We start from the raw sequence: 23,296 nt of genomic DNA on the forward strand, positions 1-23,296 counted from the left end.
CTGGTGTAGGCCTTATGGTCTCCTACAGTCTCCTTCATTCTTATGTTCTTATATCGGTAATAACCAGGGTTCTTGTCCATTGGGACAATACTACAACGTAAAGAAGGATTAAAGTATTTTGGTCAACTTTTTAAATGTCAAGGTTAACTTAAACGTTTTGTTGTGAGAAAGAATTTTAACCATTTTGTTACGCTCAAGGTGTTTTTCCTTGAATAAAACCATTTAGCGACACCCAAACCAAATGTACAAATATAACAGCTGTAGGAATAAATGCCCTGATCCTCCTCCTCTTCCTCCAATGGTCCAACGTTTCTTCCCGAAGAGATCTAATATGGGGAGGAGTTCCAGGACTGTTGTCGGTTAGTTTGGGTCTGCTGGTTTCCAGCCAATGAAACCCAAAAGTACCATTTATCATTACTATGTTTGGGCATTAAAGATTAAATAGTGATTTGTATGCAAATGCAAGACGATTTTATTCCTTTGAAGGAAGGTTAAAATTCTTTCATGATTTGTATGCAAATGCAAGACGATTTTATTCCTTTGAAGGAAGGTTAAAATTCTTCCATGATAACCCCCTTCCACCCCATTCTTTCCTTAACATTCGGATAAAATGATTAGCTCTCTAGACCAAGGGCTCTCGACTTCTTTCCCCTCGTATCCTGCACTTATGTACTGCTGTTCTTCTTTAGCCTCCTGAAGACCATTTCGTTAGGTATGCACTCGCCCCCCACGTGATTTCGATTTGCGGACGCCACTTATGAAACTCTGTCTTCAGCCAACCCCGCTCGCGAGGCAAGAGGGTTATGAAATAATTAGAGCAGTAGTCAGAAGTTTTCGAGATAAAGACAGGACTAAAAGATTGTAGTCTGTCCCCATTACTGTTTATTCTTCTTGAGAGAGTGATGAGAGATTTACCACAACGACCTCAAGGAAGAAATACGGAGAGTGGAAATGTTGAAGTCTTCAGATATGCAGATGATATTGACATTATGGACGAAAATCAAATTAACTTGATTAGAGGCATAGAATCATTTGAGGAAACGGCAAAAATATTTGCACGTCATATAAACGTGAATAAAACCAAGCTGGTGCATATAACGTGGGGAAGAGAATGGGAAAAAAACCAGCGCTAATCAACTGTGAAGAATATGAAATGGCATTAGAATTCAAGTACCCGGGATCTCTATTGCACAACAAGAATGATAAAACTAGACATATTAAAGCAAAACATTGAGACAGGTAAAATGCTTCTACGTTGTAGGGTTTATATACTATACAATTAAATATATGCACAAAGATCATATATTTGATATATGGCACCATTATAAAGCCAATTCTTTTGTGTGGGTGTGAAAAGTGGGTAATGATGGTGGAGACTGAACATAGGTCGAGGATTCTTGAAAATACGGTACTGAGAAAGATTTTAGTCCCAACCCCAAAGGGACAGTGGAGGAGGACACAGACGAGAACTGAAGGAGATGTGGGTTTTGTGAAAGCCAGAAATAAATAATTGAAAAATAACAACCATACTGACATGTCGCCTTCATCTACACCCAACACTTCGAAGATATTTCCATCGATGTAAAAGACACCAGAGAGGTAGTACCCACCTCGCCCAGCGTTCAAAAGCTACTCAACCCTCAACTACACTATCAAACCAGAGAGCAACACCGAAACCCTACTTTTTCTTGACATTCTCGTCGTCACCTTTCCAGACCACTTCACGACCGAAGTCTACGTGAAGAACACCAACCTTGGTTTCTGCCTCAGCGTCAACAACGAATGCCTGGAAAATCATAAACGCAGCGTCATCCATACGTCAATTAACAGAGATTTCTTCCACTACAGTACACGCACCACCAACAACAACAAACCCCGACGCATCTCTACCTTACCAATAAACAACGACTACCCACAACATTCGATTGACTCCATCGTTAACGATAAAATGAACTCGCTTACTTCCCGAAAAAACATCCACACACAATAATCCTTCAATCTTTACTATCAGGGACATTTGAGTACCCATTACAAAGAAAACGAAGAAGCACTATGACAAATCATCTTGCGTAACATCCAACCCAACAATCCGCCTCATCATTTACAAAACTTCCAAAACACACACACACACACACACACACACACACACACACATACACACACACACACATACACACACACACACACACATACACACACACACACACACACAGACACAAGCAATGAGAAGCAATTGCTAGCCTCCCATTTCTCCATTACAGGAAGTCAATGTTGTCTACAGGTTTCACTGTCTCATTGATGAGTGTGTATTTATGTATGCATGTGTGTATGCATGTATGCATATATGCATGTATATATGTAAATGTGTGTGTATTTACGCACATATACTTGTGTATATTCATATTATATATATAAACACACACACATTATATATATATATATATATATATATATATATATATATATATAGATACACATTGTATGGATATGGACCAAAAGGTCTCCTGTCGGCATGCTCCGCCTTTGTAATCCTTTGTTATATATTTATATATAAATGTGTATGTGTGCGTGTATATGAATGAATGTCACAGACAAAGGGCATTCCCTTTGCCCAAATGGTACACTTCACAATTTGTCTTGTTTACACCAGAGGACCTTTTACAGAAGGAGAAGTCTATAGAACAGTGGACCTAAGAAGAAAAAATGGTTTCCTCTCACCCGTGATGTACGATATGTATATCATTCTCGGTCCGTCGCGGCAGGATTTTATGAACAATAAATCCCTCTCGGACAATAAAGCCTTCTCCTGTCCATTCTTCCCTCATCCTTTCAAATCCAAAGCTTACTTGCCAGAACAACTTAACTTGTATAGGCTTGGTCTCACGGTTTTATTTTATTTTTTTTCCTTTTGTATTCTTTTTTTCACATTCTTCTTCTTTGTTTTCGCCTTTCTCCTCGTATTTATCATGGCTTTCCTTTCTTTTTCTTCTTCTCTTTTGTCTTTGCTTTCGTCTTCGTTATCTTTTCCTTTTATATTATTTATTTTTACCTTCACCATCATCTTCATCTTCGTCTTCTTCTTCCATATTCCTTCACTTATTAAGATAACTTCTGAGCCAATTTCTATTTTTTTCTATTCCTTATTTTTGCTCTATTCCTTACATTTCTCCTTTGCCGCTCGTAGAAATCCATCTGTTCTGAGCTCATTTTCCCCTGGCGAGGGGTAAGAATGCCGTTACTGCAAATTACATAAGAATAGTAGAAGGCGAGAGTTCAAGGGACTGAAGATTCTCTCTTCTGTAAATTTTTTTCCAGTGAGAGATCGAGGCGTGGCTTGACTTCCCTTTCACAAAATAAAAAAGACCACCGGTATATGCATACATATTAGCAGGAAGAATCTTTTATCTCAAGTCGACAATTTCGGTTAAAGTTGTACAGAATATTCTGTGCGATGGTGTTTAATTCAGTCGTTTCTACAACAATATTGCATTTTTTTTTATCTATTTTTCCTCGAATTGTATAATCTTTGTATGTCATGTGTTTGTATTTGGCAGGGACTACTTTTTCAAGGTTATTTCAAGTAAGCATACAGAAGAGAATATATATATCAGAGGCGGGAGAAGAAATTACATTCAGTATCAATATAGTAAGCGATAATTCGTAAGTTTACGTCTAGAGAAAACAAGCTGAACTTCTTTGGGTGCAAATCTCATTGCCTGATGTTGGATTTATTTGTTCCGACTGGGTTTAAGTCTGTTGATACGTATTGCTTTGAATATTAAAAGTTTGTGGTATGTGGATGTTTCATCTAGGATTTTTGTGTTACTACTCAGGAGTTACCAGAAAGAGTGTATATCCTTAAACTTCTAATTAATCAAGATTATAATTATTACCTTGTGTGCTTGCTGACCGAGCGAGTAAGGGCGTCACTATCTCCAGCGAAGATCGAGGTAATGGCGGTTCGAACCCTGCTACGGGCGAGTTGAACCAAGGGTATGGTTAACTAAATTCCACGCTACAAAGTCCTCTGTAAGTGGCACCGTCCTAGCCTCGAGATAGGGGGGAGTTTGTGACGTTACACCAAATAAATAAAAATAAAAATATTACTCTCATTCTTTTTCTTGAATTCTTCTTTAAAATTTAGGGAGGTCCTGGTTACCCTAGCGTAGGTAATATTGAAGGGCGTACGTTTTCTTCGGGAGTATTCAAAGGCATACACTGCATTGGCCTCTTCGTGGGGCGAGATTGCTGGAGCAGGAATATTGGGCACAACAAGGCTTCCGGTGCAGAAAGGGTGTTGAAAGCAGAAGGCATTGGTATGAAAAACCTGTCACAGGGTTAGTTTCCTTCCATAATGTTTCGTACCTTACGTTCTTTTCAATTCGTTATAATGTGACAGAACATTGAGAAAAGGGTAATGATGGTATAAGAGAAGGGTTTTTGTAGGGATTTTGTCATAAATTTGTTAAATTGGTTTCAGGCACCACTGTCTATCAAAACACTCATAAAGCTGTTATTAGTGAAAAGCTGTCGTATAGGGTCAAGCTCTATACAGTATATGGGGCAGCTATTGCAGTGAGTCCAAACGAAAGCTAGCTGATACCACAAAACATTTACAGGTGTTGTTGTTGTTAGTAGGTTCTACGTATACTATGGTTTTGATGAAAAGCTCAGTGATGTCAATAAGAACATGTAAGATAATCCTCTTTCACTGTGTTTGACGGTGAGGCGTAGTACAGAATTTCGTTCGAGGATTTGCTATGGGGTATTGATCATACGGAGATAAACATCGTGAATGAACCTTCGGAAGATATTGACATTCTCGACACCTGAAAACACGCGTTCTTCGGCAATACAGATGGATGTATGTTGACGAAAAAGTCTCCAGGTAATAAGCACATGGTAATACTGTCTGACAGCAGATGGAGCCGCTGTGAATATGCAAGGAAGGTTCTCTTGGGCAAGAACAAAATAGACATTGTAAGATGTCTTATTGAAGGCAGAAAGGGGCATCGTTGTAAACCAGTATCAATAGTCAGGGGTAATGACACATTGTTAAAGTTTTTCAAACGTCGATGGCGGCAGTGTATTTCTCGGAAGAGTCTTGGCTTGTTTCAAATCGCGTCGGAAACGTCACCAGGTCCCCTGTACCTGAAGACTGAATAGGGTGCTTAATCTACAACATTTTTTCTTTCCGTTTTTATTTTTTTCTTAAGTTATCACTCAATCTGTTGCACACATTGTCGGTGTTTTAATTTTGAATAATTGCGTAGTGGTAAAATATCCCAACGGAAACACTTCAAATTTTTGTTCTGACTAAAGACAGATTATCTTATTCAATGCAGGGAATCCTCGATCGAGAAAACGCTTAATCTTAATAGAATCGACTCGAGCAACCGTAATTTTAAAAATGTCACCACTCCTGACGAACGCTTTCTACATTTAGAAGGAAGACTTTTACCCGGATTTCTCTTTAAGTTGACCTGCATTGCTGGGTTAACTACAAAATCTACCAATGAAGTTAGTCAAATTCAATTTTCTAATAGGATAAAATGATCGCCAGGGTTGGCGTTAGGTTTTAGGAATGAAGCCATAACAGTTTTTTTTTTTTTTTTTTTTTTTTTTTAGCGGTAGTGACGTCACTCTTGCTGAAATCAAGATCCCTGACCTTTCGGACTTTCATTCTTTGATCCTCTCTCGCACAAGTTCTCCGTCTTTTAACTTTATCCCCCTCTGGCGCACGCATGCATGCACGCACACGCACACACACGTACACACACGTACGCACACAAACGCACACACACCACCGATTTCCTTTTATTTAACCTCACGTACTATTGTTTTTTCTTTATTCGCATTCTATTGCAACTTTTATTGTTGATGGCATCTTCCCCTTCTTTTCTCTTCAATTTCTATTTTCCATTCTTCGTGCATATTTCCTTTCCTAACAAATAAATCTGAGATTTTTTTTTTTTTTTTTTTTTTTTGCTGGACTCGTTGCTTTCTTTGTGTTTCCTTTTTTCTTATTTTCATTTTTCAAAGTTTATTATTATAGAATTTGAAAAAATAAAAATAAGAAAAAAGCACATCTTCATTAGACTTCTTTTTAAGATTTACACTAAATCATTGTAATTTTAGGTTCACCTATTACCTAGGCGGTACAAGTTCAGGCTGAAAAACAGCACTGCAAGATGGTATCCCGCTCTGTTGGGCAAGGAGTTGTGTTTGTGTGTTTGTGTGTGTGTGTGTGTGTGTGTGTGTGTGTGTGTGTGTGTGTGTGTGTGTGTGTGTGTGTGTGTGTGTGTGTGTGTGTGTGTGTGTGTGTGTGAGTGTGTGTGTATGTGTGTGTCCATGCCATCCATAAGCTTTGAGATCTCATCCGAAGGGATAAAAGCTGTTGATAACGAGTACAACGTGTAATTTAAGATCATGATAAATCTCTCTCTCTCCCTTTCTCTCTCTCTCTCTCTCTCTCTCTCTCTCTCTCTCTCTCTCTCTCTCTCTCTCTCTCTCACACACACACACACACACACACACACACACACACACACAAACACATTATGATTCAGATTTAATTTTCCTAGCAATTAAAATTACATCTAGCTTCTGCCGGGAAATATAATTCAACCGAGGAAACGCCTTCATGCGTAAGGAGGTCTGAACAGAGTCAAGTGATGTTTCACTTTCACTTGAGTTACAGACAGTTTCCAATAGTCTCGTCATTTATCATCTGTGAAATGAGAGAGAGAGAGAGAGAGAGAGAGAGAGAGAGAGAGAGAGAGAGAGAGAGAGAGAGAGAGAGAGAGAGAGAGAGAGAGAGAGAGAGAGAGAGAGAAAGAGAGAGAGAGAGAGGAAGCGAATTTGTCTTTCTCAACAATGGGCAGCCTAAACTTAAATCTATTTTCGATCAAACTAGTACGAAAATTGACGAATAAGCCTTACATTGTTCAAACAAAAGCATCTGTCATTGGTTTTACTGTATAGGAAGTCTTTTGGAAAAAAAAATGGAAATAAGAAAATGACTTCATACTTCTTATGGATTGCTGTCGATACACTTCGAGTGATACCACCGCCATTAATGAGATCAAAAGTAAATAAATCGGTACAATATTTTTCGCTAAGGAAACTGGAATATTCATAAAAAAAAAGTGTTTAATTCCTTCAGGCAACAGTGACCACTTCCTGGTTTCATTCTAATCCAGCGTAGTTTTATTTTCGTTTTATGATAATTTCTAATCGCGACATTTGACGGTTTTTGTGTAACAATTATATAACATTATAACAACCGAGTCTCTTTCACATATTAAGTTTGTATAAAAGAAGCGGAAATGTAGTTAAAATTTGCTTATCTAAAACGAATCCACTTCCGTAAATAAGAATTTTCAAATATTATTAGAAATATGTAATTCTAAATTTTACGATTTTTGGAAATCCAATACTTTAGTGTTTCTACACCTTTTACTTCGAAAACTAAAAAAGAAATCTGTCAGTCAGTTTCTTAAATTACACATCGACAAAATTTAATTGGAACTTCATATATTTTAGATTAATGTTCTTTTATTTTTGACACAAGTCCAGCGCTTTTAAAATGACAAACGTATTTCCATTTCCTTCTTTAATCTCAATTTTTCATTTTCTTATAAGACATTCAACGATTTAAACTATAAGATGAACTGTTTTACATTAAGATCTACATATTCATAAATATAGTTCACTTGTTTTAATTCAAATTTCAAACATTTTGATTTCAATGCAAAAAGATATGGATACAAATCTATAATTATCAAACAATTTTGTTTCTACATATCAAAACATAACTTCTCTTTTCTGCGACACATTTTTAAAAACGAAGTTCTGAGTTTCGATAAAATCTCAATTAAACGCTTGTGCATCTGGCGGCACACTTTCTTCGTTTCTGACTGCCTTCAGGCAATTCTTTTCACCCCCAAAGCACTCTTCGTGAGAAAAGGGATTAGAATGTAATCATATTTACAATAGTGTCTTACATACTCTCAAATAACTCATTCAAGTTAGGAAATTATTTTACTGATATTGTCAACGCTTTATCTTTGCGTTTCCCAATTTCTTTTTTACCCTAGTTACCCTTGTAGCGAGGTCTAAGCAGTTCATCAACCCTTAACTAATATCTTATTACTAGAAGGATAAAGGGAAGAGTATGTATACATTGCTTCCTAGCAGAAGCCCCCTATACTCGTAATTGATTTCAGCCCCCCAAGTTGGTGAACGTAGCTCTAGTTAATGGTTTTATTTAGATAGGGATGGGGTGGGGTTGGGGTTGGGGAGGTTGGGGATTGAATTGGATATTCTGGAAGGCCTGGGATGCTTGTCCTCCATCCCTACCTGATCCTTCCCTTCATCCTTAGCCTGATCCCCAATCCTCATCCTAACTCTGTTACTTGCGAAGCCAAACACTTGACCCCAAGTCAATCCTGCAGCCAAGTCCTCGTCCTGACCGAAGCTAATCATCTCTTTTAGGTCGTGCCGAAGGTTACCTACGTTTAAATTTGTATCAGGGATACACTGTCTACTCAATAGGGAGGGTATTTTTTATCGTAGCGTTATTTGAGCCATCGGGAGTAGGAGTACAATGGGTGATATTGGGTTACCGGGAAGGAGTAAGTTGTAAAGCGTTGAGAACCGACGAGGATGATCTTCAACCTTCGCTATGAAATCTATCCATTTCAACTTGACAGAATTTTCTTGAAGAACTATATATCTACAGCTATATCTATACACCAATAGGCCTCTTCCCCTTCACAAGGGAGATAGTCAGCTAAGTTAAGCACCCACGTTCCCCCCATCTCACATCCATTTATTTTCCTTTTTATTTGAGTTGTCTGTGGATAAAGGGTCATATCTGTCCCCGCCCACGGCCTAGGTCAGAAGCAATGCAGCAAGGCACAGCTCTACCACAGCAGGGCCCGACAACAGAAGCTGGTTTACCCTCACCACTTCATTGCATGGCGACTCTCCTTCCTCAATTCACGAGTAATTAGAGAAGAAAAGGTGAAATCCTTTCTGAACGCGTTAATTTATCATTCCTTCACAACCATTCTCCCTTCACACATATCTCTTGCCCTCTCTCTTCCCTGCTCAACAGACATTACCCTATTACCCAATGTTCCCTTCACCCTCCCCATCCATTTTATTCTCGGTCTTCCCTTCAAAATGGCTACCTCTCTTAGAAGAGGGAAGAGGCCTGTGTTACACAGATCGATATGATGGTTGGTATATAGATTCTCTTTTAAGTTTACTCATTCCACCTCTGCCTTCCACAATCTAATGGTTTATGACTTTGAATTTGTATACAAAAAGAAAAATAAATCACTTTGGCTTTTTTCCTTACCTCCCTCATCATTCTTCTTTGTGTGGAGATTAGTCGTTGATCATGAAAGAATGATGCATTGGTCCGATTCGTTGGGGCGTCACTAGGTCCTAAAGTCTTGGCTGACAATGTACGAGCAGTGCTCTATGCAGGTCTTTGATTGTAGTGACTTTGAATTTGTATACAAAAAGAAAAATGAATAACTTTGGCACTTTTCCTTACCTCCCTCATCATTCTTCTTTGTGTGGAGATTAGTCGCTGATCATAAAAGAATGATGCATTGGTCTGATGCGTAGGGGCGTCACTAGGTCCTAAAGTCTTGGCTGACAACGTACGAGCAGTGCTCTATGCAGGTCTTTGATTGTAGTGACTTTGAATTTGTACATAAAAAGAAAAATAAATCACACTGGCACGTTCCCTTTCCTCCCTCATCATTCTTCTTTGCGTGGAGATTAGTCGTTGATCATAAAAGAATGATGCATTGGTCCGATTCGTAGAGGCGTCACTAGGTCCTAAAGTCTTAGCTAACAACGTACGAGCAGTGCTCTGTGCAGGGCTTTGATTGCAGTGGCAGACGACTGAGACTCAAGTCAGGCGTGAGGAGAAGGGAGGGAAAGAGAAAGGGACAGTGGAAGGAAAAAATAGAACCCTCACGAGCGAAAGCTTGATAACAGCCAGACATTATGCCATTCACTTGTTGAAAGACTTCCAACAGAGTCTGCCGATCCAAGATTGGGCTGTGCTTTCACAACATTCACTACAGGTCATCAATAGACTAAAATAAAACTAACACGAGAGAGAGAGAGAGAGAGAGAGAGAGAGAGAGAGAGAGAGAGAGAGAGAGAGAGAGAGAGAGAGAGAGAGAGAGAGAGAGAGAGAGAGAGAGAGAGAGAGAGAGAGAGTGTGAAGGCGCAAAGTCTTTTAGCTTCCGAGAGATAAGAGAATCCTATTCTATGACGTGGATTTAGTAATGTAGTTTATGGATTTCGCTTATAGATTTCGTTCAGCCTCACGACAAAAATATATGAACCCCATACTGCTCTTTTATGTATTTATTTATCTATTTACTTATTTTTCTTCTTTGTGGAAAAAAAATCTAACACCTTTTGAGGGCCGACATTTGTTCCAGCGGTTAGTGTAAATTGAAGAGAGTTTATGAGCTTTATGGAGTTTATTAACACCCTTACGGACCAGGGCCACGCAGCACTTTTATGTGGTTGAAGAATAATATGCACTAAAAAGAAAAAAAGAAAATAAAATAAAATCACTGAACCTTTGGTATCCTTTCATTTTAATGCCCCCCGTTACTATTTTCATTTCCACTATCTATAAGGTGCTAGTTTTCGCGAGAGAAATACTAATATTCCTCTTTCACAATAACCTACAACCTCCAACCTCCACCCAAGACCCTGTCTCCTTCCTCTTTCCATTTTACCTACAACCTCGGCATACAACTTTCATTACTGCCTGCCTCGTCTCTTTTGACACAGCCCCTCCCTGTGCACTTGTCAGCCTACATCAACTTTGCTCTACTTACCCCCCTCCTCCTCCTCCCCCCCCCCCGGTACCGCCCCTGCCTCTCCACCTGCGCCTTCCGGCCTCCTCCCCCTCCCCCCCCCCTCCGCCTTGCACCAGGGCTGCCTTGATCGTCCGTCCCTCGAAGTCTTGCTTTTCTTAGCAACAAAGACAACATTTGCTCAACTGATGACAATCTAGCCGTGCGGTCACACGTTGTGGTGATTACCTGTTATTGTGCTTCTTCTGTGCTTTACCCTATATATGTGGTTGGGTATATTGTATATTTCTTTGGCTGTCGCCATATGATCTTTTTTTTTACTTGAAAGAAAGTTCTATGTGGTTATACTTCTTTTATTATTATTATTATTTTTTCTTTCGTCCCTTACTGTGGTGCTGTCCCATTTTTTTTTTTTCTATATAATAACAATCTATTTTCATGGAGCTATGTCAGCCTGTAATTATTTAGAAGTACCTACACCTGGTTTTTTATCGTCATTTCAATGTTGATTTACCTGAAATGTACTAAACTGTGTCACGGCATATGAATTGCATTTCGTGATCTAGTAAAAGAATGTAATTGAATTAGATATTTTCACAAAATTGAAGATGACTCAAAACACCTCTGTGCACTACTTATGCAGTTTCCCTCTTTATATTTTTCCGAAACAGGACGGAAGTGATCAAGGCTTGCATGAAGTATGAGAAAAAGTTTTCCTGAAGAGCTTGCGAGAACGAGGACATGACATCAAGTCTTAGGCAGAGCAAATAACTTAGTGAAGAAGTGTCCTTTAGAGAAGACGGCTTGAGACAAAGTGAAGGGGAAAAAATGACAAAAAAAAAATGTCAGTCAGTATCAGAAAAAAGTGCCTCTAGAAAAGAATAAAATAATATAGAATAAGATACGAAAAGGAAAACCCGAAACTCGTTTGCAAAAACTTGGGTTTTGCAGAAAACTACCTCGATTGTTGTGTTATTTTAAAAATCATATTACGAGAACAATTTTTGAGTGCATGTTGTGTTACTGACTGTGTGTGACAAATTACACTTTTATTGCCTCAAAAAGTATTAGTGGAAAGCAGATTTAGATCATTAACGACATAAGTGCTAGTTTAAGTGTTTTTCCATATACTCAAAATGGATGATAAAATCACAGAGTGGATATAGAGTAATTCTTGGGAAAATCTTTGATACATAAGACTACAGGAAGGACGAGATCAAATTAGACTCAGAAAATAAAAGAACACAAAATAGAACTATTCTTAGTATTAGTCAGGAATTCATAGTTTAACCAAGACTTTATTTCGTAAGAACCAAATATTCCTATAACTCTCGATAGTAACACTGACTTCTCGAACCTCATTGTCCTTCTTGTATTGAACAAATTGTGGACTGGAAGTCATTCACTCGAGAAATCTAATTGTTCGGGAGCATTCTCGTGAGTAAGGCGTGGATAGTCATATACTCTTGCATGGGGCTCACCTCACAAGAAAACTAGTCTTCGCTCCGAGATTGGACCGAGTGTGACTCAAGCAAGGACCTACTGACGTCAAGAAAGTATCACAGACACGAGAACCATCATGAACGCCACCGCAGTTTACAACAACTCCCTCTTCGGGGAATACGCGGAGGAGGACCGGGGGGCGTTCCTGGACATCTTCAACGGGAGTTTCTACGACCAGTTCGACAACCAGTCCAAGATCGAGGAAGACTCCGTCCCTTACACATACCGCCCTGAGACCTACATCATCCCAGCCGTCTTCTTCCTCATCTTCGTCACCGGCGCCGTGGGCAACGGGGCCCTAATCTTCATGTTCGCTCGCTATCGACAGCTCAGGTAAGTGCTACCCACGCACACGTTCAAAAGACCTTTTCCTTTTTCATGTTTCCCTAGGGTTTCTATCCTTGGAGACGACGTCACACAGAAGAGGAGGAATCAAAGAGGTGGTGCAGGAAAGATCCAAAGGGTTAAAAGTTCATGATCATCTTTCTTTTTTGGGTGGAGTCCAGTCTCCCATCGTAAAAGAATACCGAGCGAGCGCTAAAAGAGGCTGAGCTGAAAGGAAGGGGAGAAGGGGACGGGGTGTCGAGGGGTAAACGAAGTGGCCGTGAATGGGGCACGGAGTGAGAAGAAAAGATATTGTGAGATGAAAGGGGAAGGGATGAAGGGACAAAGGATATAGCTATGAGGAAAGACATGAGTATGAGTAAAGGCATGAGTATGAGTAAAGGCATGAGTATGAGTACAGCCATGAGTATGAGTAATGGCATGAGTATGAGTAAAGGCATGAGTATGAATAATGGCATGAGTATGAATAAAGGTATGAGTATGAGTAATGGCATGAGTACGAGTAAAGACATGAGTATGAGTAATGGCATGAGTATGAGTAAAGACATGAGTATGAGTAATGGCATGAGTATGAGTAATGGCATGAGTATGAGTAAAGGCATGAGTATGAATAATGGGATGAGTATGAGTAAAGGCATGAGTATGAGTAAAGGCATGAGTATGAATAATGGCATGAGTATGAGTAAAGGCATGAGTATGAGTAATGGCATGAGTATGAGTAATGGTATGAGTATGAGTAAAGGCATGAGTATGAATAATGGGATGAGTATGAGTAAAGGCATGAGTATGAGTAATGGCATGAGTATGAGTAAAGGCATGAGTATGAACAATGGCATGAGTATGAGTAATGGCATGAGTATGAGTAATGGCATGATTATGAGTAAAGGCATGAGTATGAGTAATGGCATGAGTATGAGTAAAGACATGAGTATGAGTAAAGGCATGAGTAAAGGCATGAGTATGAACAATGGCATGAGTATGAGTAATGGCATGAGTATGAGTAATGGCATGATTATGAGTAAAGGCATGAGTATGAGTAATGGCATGAGTATGAGTAAAGACATGAGTATGAGTAAAGGCATGAGTATGTGCATGTATGAGTATGAGTATTGGTATGGAAGAAGGCTACCCCCATGTTAAACCGTATACCGAACTTGAACATGGTAATACGATTTATGACATTTTATTGAATATCATCAAGCAATATATTTTGTAGCAGGTTTCATTCACTCACCTAAAAAAAATTATCTTACTCAGACAATAACAATACATATGTGATCTGTCGACCTTTACATATATTATACTGGCTGACGGCAGGTGACTTCACCTCCTTATATGGAAGTTCCACAACAACGGGTCTCTGTTTTTAAGTCGAAAAGAGTCTTCCGAAACTTGGGAAAAAATCTGTGAAAGTGGAGGACGAAAAAGTCGAAGAAAATTAGACACAAAAACCAAGTACATCAGAGTCAGGGTGAGGGAAGTATGGAAGACGACGAAGGTGGGGGCATAGGGGGGGGGATAAGGAGGGAAGGAGGGGAGGGGGAGAAGGGGGGGTGTGGTTGTTGAAAAATAAAACCGACGCCATGGTTCCCGTCACGGGAGCCTTCAGCTGAACAAAGTCCTTTGGTTTCAGACTGAACAAAATCCCCTCACGGTTGTCACCGTTAAGGAGGGATGAAACATTATTTGTTCAATTGAGTTTGCTGAAGGTTTGTTACAAAAAAAAAAATGGTCCATTATCAAAAGAAATGAAATGTGTATTTACGAAAAAAAAAAGGAAATTGTGAAAGGGCAATTAGTTGTCATACGAGAAATACAAACTATATGTTGAGAAAAATGAACGCCTAACAGCTGTCACGAAAACCAACCCATTCCTTTCCTATGTCTTCCCTCAATCTAAAACAGCCACCTGATGAAAACCGGAATGAACGTGGCGGCACACTTGGCTAGCATGCTACTCGCTTTTGCTACTTCGTTTGAGTAGAAACGACTTCGGTTACAATATTCTAGACTTCTGTAAGAACATTTCAACAATGTGTCTAACATTCTTTTATGTTTAAATCCTCTTAGTTCGTCATTAAGAGTCTCACAATATGACGCAAGAGTAATTTTGACATTGAGAAATTTGGAAAACAAAGACCGTAATCTAAGTCGTTTGTACTCAAATGAAGTAACGAAAGCAAGTAGCATGCTAGTGAGAAATTCCTAGTGTTCCACCACCTTAAGGTTTCTAGAATGGTCACATGAACTCGACAAACGATACCAAATATTTTGTCGGCAATAACCAGCGTTTCTATCCAAGGGGACAGTATTGCATCCACGAGATGGAATCAAACATTTGAACATCAAGAAAAATGATAAGTAATCAGCTTTATTTTTTTTTTATTTTTTTTTTTTTTAGTAGAAATTAGTTTTCAATAATAAAAGAATACTGCGTGGATCTGGTCCGTAGAGATCCCAATAAACTCCCCCAAACTTTATGCTGTCATTATCCCATACGGAGAACAATTAACAAGAGTTCTTCAACGGTTAAAGAGAATTAATGGTTTAATATCAGCTATATGCGGCAAGATGGTACAAAAATAACTTCTAAAGTCTAAAACTTTTGTCATAAACGTGTTAGGAAAACTTACTTGTATTCATAAACATAGCCTCGAGGCCTTCCCGGAAATACAGCAACTACTTGGAAAGAAAAATAATTTTCATCTTAATTTTGTGCAACGCATTTAACCATTCAATATTAAAAAAAAAAAAAAAAAAAAAAAAAAAAAATTATATGATATATATGTATGTATGTATATATATATATATATATATATATTATATATATATATATATATATATATATATAGATATATAAAGATGTCATATGTAAGGGTCAATTCGTAGCATGTGTAGATAATACTGAACAAGAAGCACAGCTAACATAAGTGCAACAACTAAAAAAGTAAAATTTTCACGGGTTATCGTTCAGCTGGCAGTTGATATCAGTAAGATTCAAACTGATGTTATTGGTTGTCAGATGCTGGGATGCAACAAGATTTCCACTCCAATAATTCCCGTTGCACTATCGTATGCACTGCCGTATTTTCAATTTATTTTTATGATATCTCCACTACACCTTGTTTTCTTTTATCATGTTAGAAAATAAAGCATGTGATCTGTTTATAACGTACGTGAATAGCTTTATTTCGTATCGAAGTTTATAAATGAAAAAAGGAAGCAAAACTGAACTTCAAAATTATCTTCAATCTCTGTTGAGCTGACGACGAATAACGAGAGCTGTGAATGGCATAGATTACAAGAAATTCTGTCATCTTAGTTTCTCTGTTAGTGTGATGTTGATTATACTGCTCACATTTCTATAGCCTTAGGAACAAACATCCTGGGTGCACTGATATTACCTTATCTACCAGTCCGCACTACGGAATTACTTTCACGTTGGGAAGAGGATTGATCTCTCGCTAGAGCTATATGCAATTACACCGCCATCTGCATTCGAGATTCGAACCCGAAATGCTTCCCTTTGTAAACATCACTTTACGTGAACTACATCACCATTCTGTGTGTACCTCTTCTCTAATTAGACTCAATTGCCAACCACCCAGTCCACTGTTTGTTTGTTTATGTATATGACGGTAAGAAAGCAGATTACTATTATTGTTTATTTCTAACTGGATAAAATTCCTAGTGGACGCATTCATTTTGTTTTCCATTCAATTCCCCGTGTAAAAATACATTAAACAATACGTTAATAAGAACCAATATTATATCAGTTAAAATTGTAATATTTTCATAATTTTCTTTTGACTGAACGAATATAATTTTTTCAAGTGGCGACTCAGGATTACTAGTCACGTATCTATCAACCATGAGGTCTCCAGTGACACCAGTAGAGTGAGTATTCAGACGTGAAGTCCGCAAGACAACTGTCATTTTTTTCATGGAACCAAAGAAATGTCTCATCCTCTGGTTCTAAACTGGGCTCCAGCATCCCCTGGGTTCCCCAAACTTATTCACAAGTTAAACCACAAACTAGAAACTGGTGGTATCTGGTGGATGCTCAGAGATTAAATTCAGTATATTAGCCTCAGGGAAGCTAATGAACAGCAATACATAAGAATGGGAAATTGAAACACAATGGCAAAAGCCGACAAGACTGTGAGAATCAACACCGTGTGAGATCGAAATCTTTATTGGTACGACGTTTCGCTTGTTACAGCTTTTTCAAGTACAGACATGTACTCATATGTACTCAGAGTGTTTGCCATATGTCTGTACTTAAAAAAGCTGTAACAAGTGAAACGTCGTACCAATAAAGGTTTCGATCTCACACGGTGTTGATTCTCAAAGAATGGGAAACATGAAAAAACAGACCGAAAACCCTTGATCTTTGACCTTTTGGCTCCAGGATATTCTAGATGCTCCAAACTTCGTCACAAGTTGGGCCACAAACCAAAAACATAGTGGTATTTAGTAGATGATCAGCGATTAAATTCATTACATAAGTAGCTTCAAGGAAGCTAATGAACAGCAATACATAAGAATAGGAAACGTGAGAAAACAGACCCAGAAACCTTGATCACCTTCTGGACCTTTTATGTAACAAAAAGGAAATTACAACCCATATATATGTGGAACTGACAGCGTGCCAGTGGGACACAGATGTCATTAGCTCAATTTCGAAAATGAACTCGTGTCATTTACATTTTGGAAGACCGAGTTTTAGAGGTCTCGTTGCTGTACCATACAGCATTAGCATGCTATTACATTGGGAATTGTTGACAAATACTTCCAGCTAATTTGTTGTTTGGGTTAATAAACATAAGCTTGCCTTTATTTAACTACCTCCAGTTACACCTCGTATTTGTGTATGTCTATTTAGTAAACAAATAGGGAGTTGAGTACAATTTGAACTCAAAGAAAAAATAGGATTAGATTCGCTAAGCACATATCATCTTTGTACATACTCTCTATCTTTCTCTCTCTCTCGCACGCACACACACACACACACACACACACACACACACACACGTATATCATGCATATTCATATTAAAACACATTTCTGTGTGTTCAGAGATGAGCAATGAATCTATCAACCTATTAATGTATAAGAGATACTGTTTAAAACTGATCGATAACAATATGTTTCTAAATATTTCGCTCAGCCTTTATTTCTGCTTTATCCTTGTTCCCAATCCTCTCTCTTTTTTGCTCTCTATCTGTCCCTCTTCTTTTCTCTCTTCACTTTATCTGATCAACGATGCTCCTTTTGGAAGGACGTTAGAGTTTGCAATATTTATGTGACTTTCATTTTTTAGGTGTCATCGAAGCTTGATGCTATTAATCTTTTTAAATCGTTTGTCATTTTCTACCCTTCTTGTTTGACGTGGCTATTGTTCTTATAATTTTTGTCGCGTTGTACTTTTTATTTTCATTTCCTCTACTTTGCTTAAACATATTTTTCAACATTTGATGTGATACGCATCTCTCTTTCGTTTCGGCTTTTTTTTCTAATAATCATGTGAACATACTGGAAGAACTAAAACTATAGAAAACCTGATTAACATGAAGACAAAGAAATACGAATAAATGGAGGAAATACACAAAACAAATAGAAAAATCAACCAAAGTATAAAAGAATAGCATAAAAAACACACAAAAAAAATAAAAAGAGACGAAATAAGACATACTGGAAGAACTAAAACTATAGAAAACCTGATTAACATCAAGACAAAGAAATACGAATAAATGGGGGGAAATACACAAAATAAATAGAAAAATCAACCAAAGTATAAAAGAATAGCATAATTAAAAAAACACAAAACAAAATAAAATGAGACGAAATAAGACAAAAAATAAGGTAAATAAAAACAAAATCTTTGAACAAAACAAAACGAAATCAAACGAGACAAAATGAAACGAGCAAATAAAAGATAACATATCACTAGATAAAGATCCGTGAAGATAAATGTAATCAAGGAATGAGCCAAACTTACGGTGAGTGGCAATAATACACAACCCTTTAGTGTTTATTTAGCTAAACTGTGTTCCTTGCGATGACATCAGAAGGAAATTTGTTTCTCTATACGTATGAAACATCTCTTGTTCATCATTTTATGTGAGGAAGTTCTTCCAGCTAAACAGAACGGCGAGGATAAGCTACCACGACTGAGTAAAATCGTCTGAATACAGTTAGGAAGTGTGTGTATTGTATAATTTACTGGAAATGATCATAAAGATAACCTCTAACAATATGTAAAAATAACCACATTTCTTTTTTCTAAGACTTTACCTTTATGGATTTTTATAAATCTTTCCTCTATGGGTCAGATTGGTCCTCAGCACGAACGAAGTCGTTCCTAATAGTGTTCGGAACTCTGAACTATATGTCTAATGAAGGATTCCTTCAAGTGTCTGAAATGAGCTAGTGGCTTTCAAAGAAAAATAGATAAATAAATGAATAAATAAATAAAAATAAATAAAATAAATGAATTGTCATTGTATATACGCATTCTCCAGCTTTGCGTATATAAAAGACACCCAAAGCTAGTTATTGGAGTTGAGCATTCGCATGCACAGTGGAAATATGTGCTAACATGTACAAATGAATAAACTTTTGAACGTAGAAGCAACAATGTCGTGGGTCATGCACACGCACACACACACACACACACACACACACACACACACACACACACACACACACACACACACACACACACACACACACACACACACAGACACTAATCCTGGGGTCTTTGGTCTAAGGCACTCTGTTGACGACTTTTGCCCTTGTGACGCACCCAGACGTATTGTTGACCAGATCTTTCCCTGAAGCGCTTTCAGAGAATCGCGCCCCAACGAATATCCTGCATACTGAAAGGACAGGGCTGTCTGTCTGGAGGGGGAAGGGGAGTGAGAGAGAAATAGAGAGAGAGAGAGAGAGAGAGAGAGAGAGAGAGAGAGAGAGAGAAAGACAGAGACAGAGAGAGAGAGAGAGAGAGAGAGAGAGAGAGAGAGATGAAATCGTTATTTTTGTTTCACGGAAGTGTTGTTACACTATCATAGAGTAAAGGAAACAAGTAAATGTCTGAGAGGAATGACAAGTGACATAAGAGAGAGAGATTTGTTCTGCTGTTGGCAATAACCGGCGCCTCTGTCCTTTGGGATGATGTCGGAGAGGTTGAATGCTTTTAAGCTGAAGTATTTGAGGAATACTGTAGGTGCTGCGGAGCAGGAAAAAGAGAATATATATAAAGGACAGGAGTGATTGGAAGGATATTGAGAACAAATGTAGGGATGTCGCGGCCCGAGAGAATGTCTGTATATACACATGCAAATATATACCCACGTAAATATATACACGTATATTATATATATATATATATATATATATATGTGTGTGTGTGTGTGTGTGTGTGTGTGTGTATAATATATATATATATATATATATATATATATATATATATATATATATATATATGTGTGTGTAACATTATCAATGTAAAGTACAAACCTATTTTCCTGCGGCGAAAACTGGAAATGACATTTCCGCAGAGTAGTACCCAGCAGCCCTCCAGGGATCAGGATATGAGGCTTGAGAGCGAGCAAGCAACACGTGTCGGACAATTGGGGTCTGTCCGCTGGAGAGTGCTCAACATGTATCAGCTTCTGTTGCATTGCGCGAACTTATACTCGTTACCCGCATGCCATGCGCAACGTCTGTACTCGCATTTATATAAATGCATATATATACATAGACGTTCTGACATGTTTAATCAAATATGTACGGATTCATTTGTCGATATGGTATGTTTGTTGTATATACTTATAGAATTGAATGCATACAACAATGTGTACATACATACATACGTGCACACATATATAAAAACATACATACATACATGGTCATACATACATGCAGTCATACATACATGCAGACATACATACGTGCACACATATATAAAAACATACATACATACATGGTCATAAATGTGTTAGCAAGTAAGAAGAAAAATACCGACAGAGCAGAGCGCTTTCCATCAGCACTTCCTCAGTCAAGAAGAAAAAAACTAAGAGAGCAACATGAAATACATCATTCAAATGAATAAAAAACACTCATGGTAAAGAAAGAACGCAGGAAGGCATATGTTGCTCTGGTTGCAGAAAAAGAAAAGAAAAAAAAACACCATAAGGAAAAAAAACAAAAAAAAAAAAAAAAAAAACCAGACAGGCATATACAGGAAACTACGCAAAATAGCCAATTGACAGACGGCGCAGCATTTTTCTTAGTCGCTTATCCAACCGAATATTCAATCTTTGAACTACACGACATTCCATCGCCTGCACGATAAGTTCACTTTATTGGTTGACTTCACGGCTGGTGAAATTGTTTCTAGCCGATTCTCTGTGAAATCAAACTTCTGACAACTTCAGAATTACGATCATCAAACGAATCCAAATGTATTGCAGTATTACAACGACCGTATCAGCATTTATATGCACATGTCATGACAGATATATGCATGCAAGCGCGCACACATATACCTATATTATATATATATATATATATATATATATATATATATATATCATATATAATATAAAATGTGTGTATGTATGTATGTATAGAGGGAGCATATGAACATGAGATTTTCTCTTACACACACACGTACACACACACACACACACGTACACACACACACACACATATATATATATATATATATATATATATATATATATATATATATATATATATATATACATATATATATATATGTATATATATATATATATATATATATATATATATATATATCACACAAGAAACCCAGAGTCGGAGAAAATAAACTTCCAATGAAAGAATATTCTATATTTCGGCTACCAACCCCCTCTTTAGTTGGTAGCCGAAATATAGAATATTCTTTCGTTCGAAGTTTATTTCTTTCGAGTGTGGGTTTCTTGTGTGTTATTTACAAATGTCTTACTATATTTCTGTTTAGACACATATATATATATATATATATATATATATATATATATATATGTGTGTGTGTGTGTGTGTGTGTGTGTGTGTGTGTGTGTGTGTGTGTGTGTGTGTGCGTGTGTGTGTGCGCGAGTGTGTATGTGTGGTGTGTGTGTGCGCGCGCGCATGCGTGTGGTAATCTTCTACTTTCCCAGTTCCAAGTGATACGGCCCTTCATCTTTCTGAGTTATCTAAATATATTATTTGCGGATACTAAGTACAACTACAAGTTATTTGAAAAAGTAATCTTAAATGGAGAATGAAAAAAGAGGATGGTGTTATTAACAGTAACGAATAGAAAATAGACATTACATTTCTGCTTCAGAGAAAATGAAAAGGATCTTGAGATTGGGGACACGAGTTTCAAACCTCCATCTGTCATCAACCAATTTCATATATGTCACGAGTCTTCCCAGAATTGAAATATGCGGTATTCGCATGGTTTCTAAATTTCATTACAGTAAATACACTGACAGACTAGAAAGTCATCAAATTTATACCAAATATGAGGAACAAGTTATACGAAAACCACTTATAACAATGAAACTTTTCTTTCTAAAAGGCAAATACTATTTTTTCAGTACTCGAAAGGGAATAATAACATCAAAATAAAAATATTTGTATACAAAACATTAACCGGGCAAGACGGAAAAGAATAATGGCCTCAAGCTCTCAGAACACGTATATAAACAGAGACAATTTTGCCAACCGCATCGTTAGTGAATGGAAAAGGCTTCAGAGGATGTTACAGTGAGGTAGTCGTAAAGAACAGGTAAGTGGTTTATCCAAATGAACTTTAGAACTTCGTTCTACCTTCTAGGAACCTATATCCTGGCAGCTTGATGCCACTATTTGTCGTCCTGTTAGCATCAATTCATTTTCATTTTTTCACTTTTTGTTATCAATTCAATCACAAATTTTAAATGTTTGTATTGAATCCTTCCAGTTGTCGTTTTTTTTTTATTGAAAACGAGTTCAACTATTTAATTTTTTTCTGTTTTTATTACATTTGTTATGAGATTTATGTTCACAGTAATGCTTTTAATCCCTCAGTGTCTTCAGTGAGATCTGAAGACCATACAGGAACAGATTTTTCAAAGTGTGGGTGAAGACCAGTGATTTATATAACTGGCTGATGATAGCTGAACTTGGTCAAAAGATCACTCTACTAATCACAGTATCCTATTCTATTTTGAGGCAGAAATACAACTAATGAAGGTAGTTGGCTATAATTCCACCAAGATAATTTTCATTCTCCACTATGGTTAGAGTATTTCCAAATAACTTTCAGCCTTAGTACTATTTCTACTTTATGTCTCAGTTTACATTTATTTGGGTTAGATTTTATTGGTCACTTTTGAGGCCATTAGTCTATTTTGTCTCAATCGCCATCAATATTTAGCTGATTTGAATGATAATCTGCCATTTCAAACAACTTAGTATTATCACCAAATTTAGAGGCAACAGATTTAGATTCAAAGTCAGTGTCACTGATACATACTATAAATAGAAGCGGCCCTAGAAGGGGACCCTGAGGAACTCCACTTATAAGA

At 37.6% G+C, this 23,296-nt stretch overlaps 1 protein-coding gene across 2 annotated transcripts in view; it reads left to right on the forward strand.

Moving 5' to 3' along the window:
- LOC143036836 (uncharacterized) overlaps window positions 1-23,296 on the forward strand; it is a 248,616-nt gene that overhangs the window by 40,623 nt on the left and 184,697 nt on the right. For both annotated transcript variants that reach the window (XM_076204649.1, XM_076204650.1), the window contains exon 2: window positions 11,534-12,698. In XM_076204649.1, coding sequence (XP_076060764.1) covers window positions 12,442-12,698 — 257 coding nt within the window. In that variant the 5' untranslated portion in view covers window positions 11,534-12,441. The remainder of the gene's footprint in view (window positions 1-11,533; window positions 12,699-23,296) is intronic.

This window comes from Oratosquilla oratoria, chromosome 21 (genome assembly GCF_046742065.1).
Source record: "Oratosquilla oratoria isolate Oo_2021 chromosome 21, ASM4674206v1, whole genome shotgun sequence".
Classification (NCBI taxonomy): Eukaryota; Metazoa; Arthropoda; class Malacostraca; order Stomatopoda; family Squillidae; genus Oratosquilla; species Oratosquilla oratoria.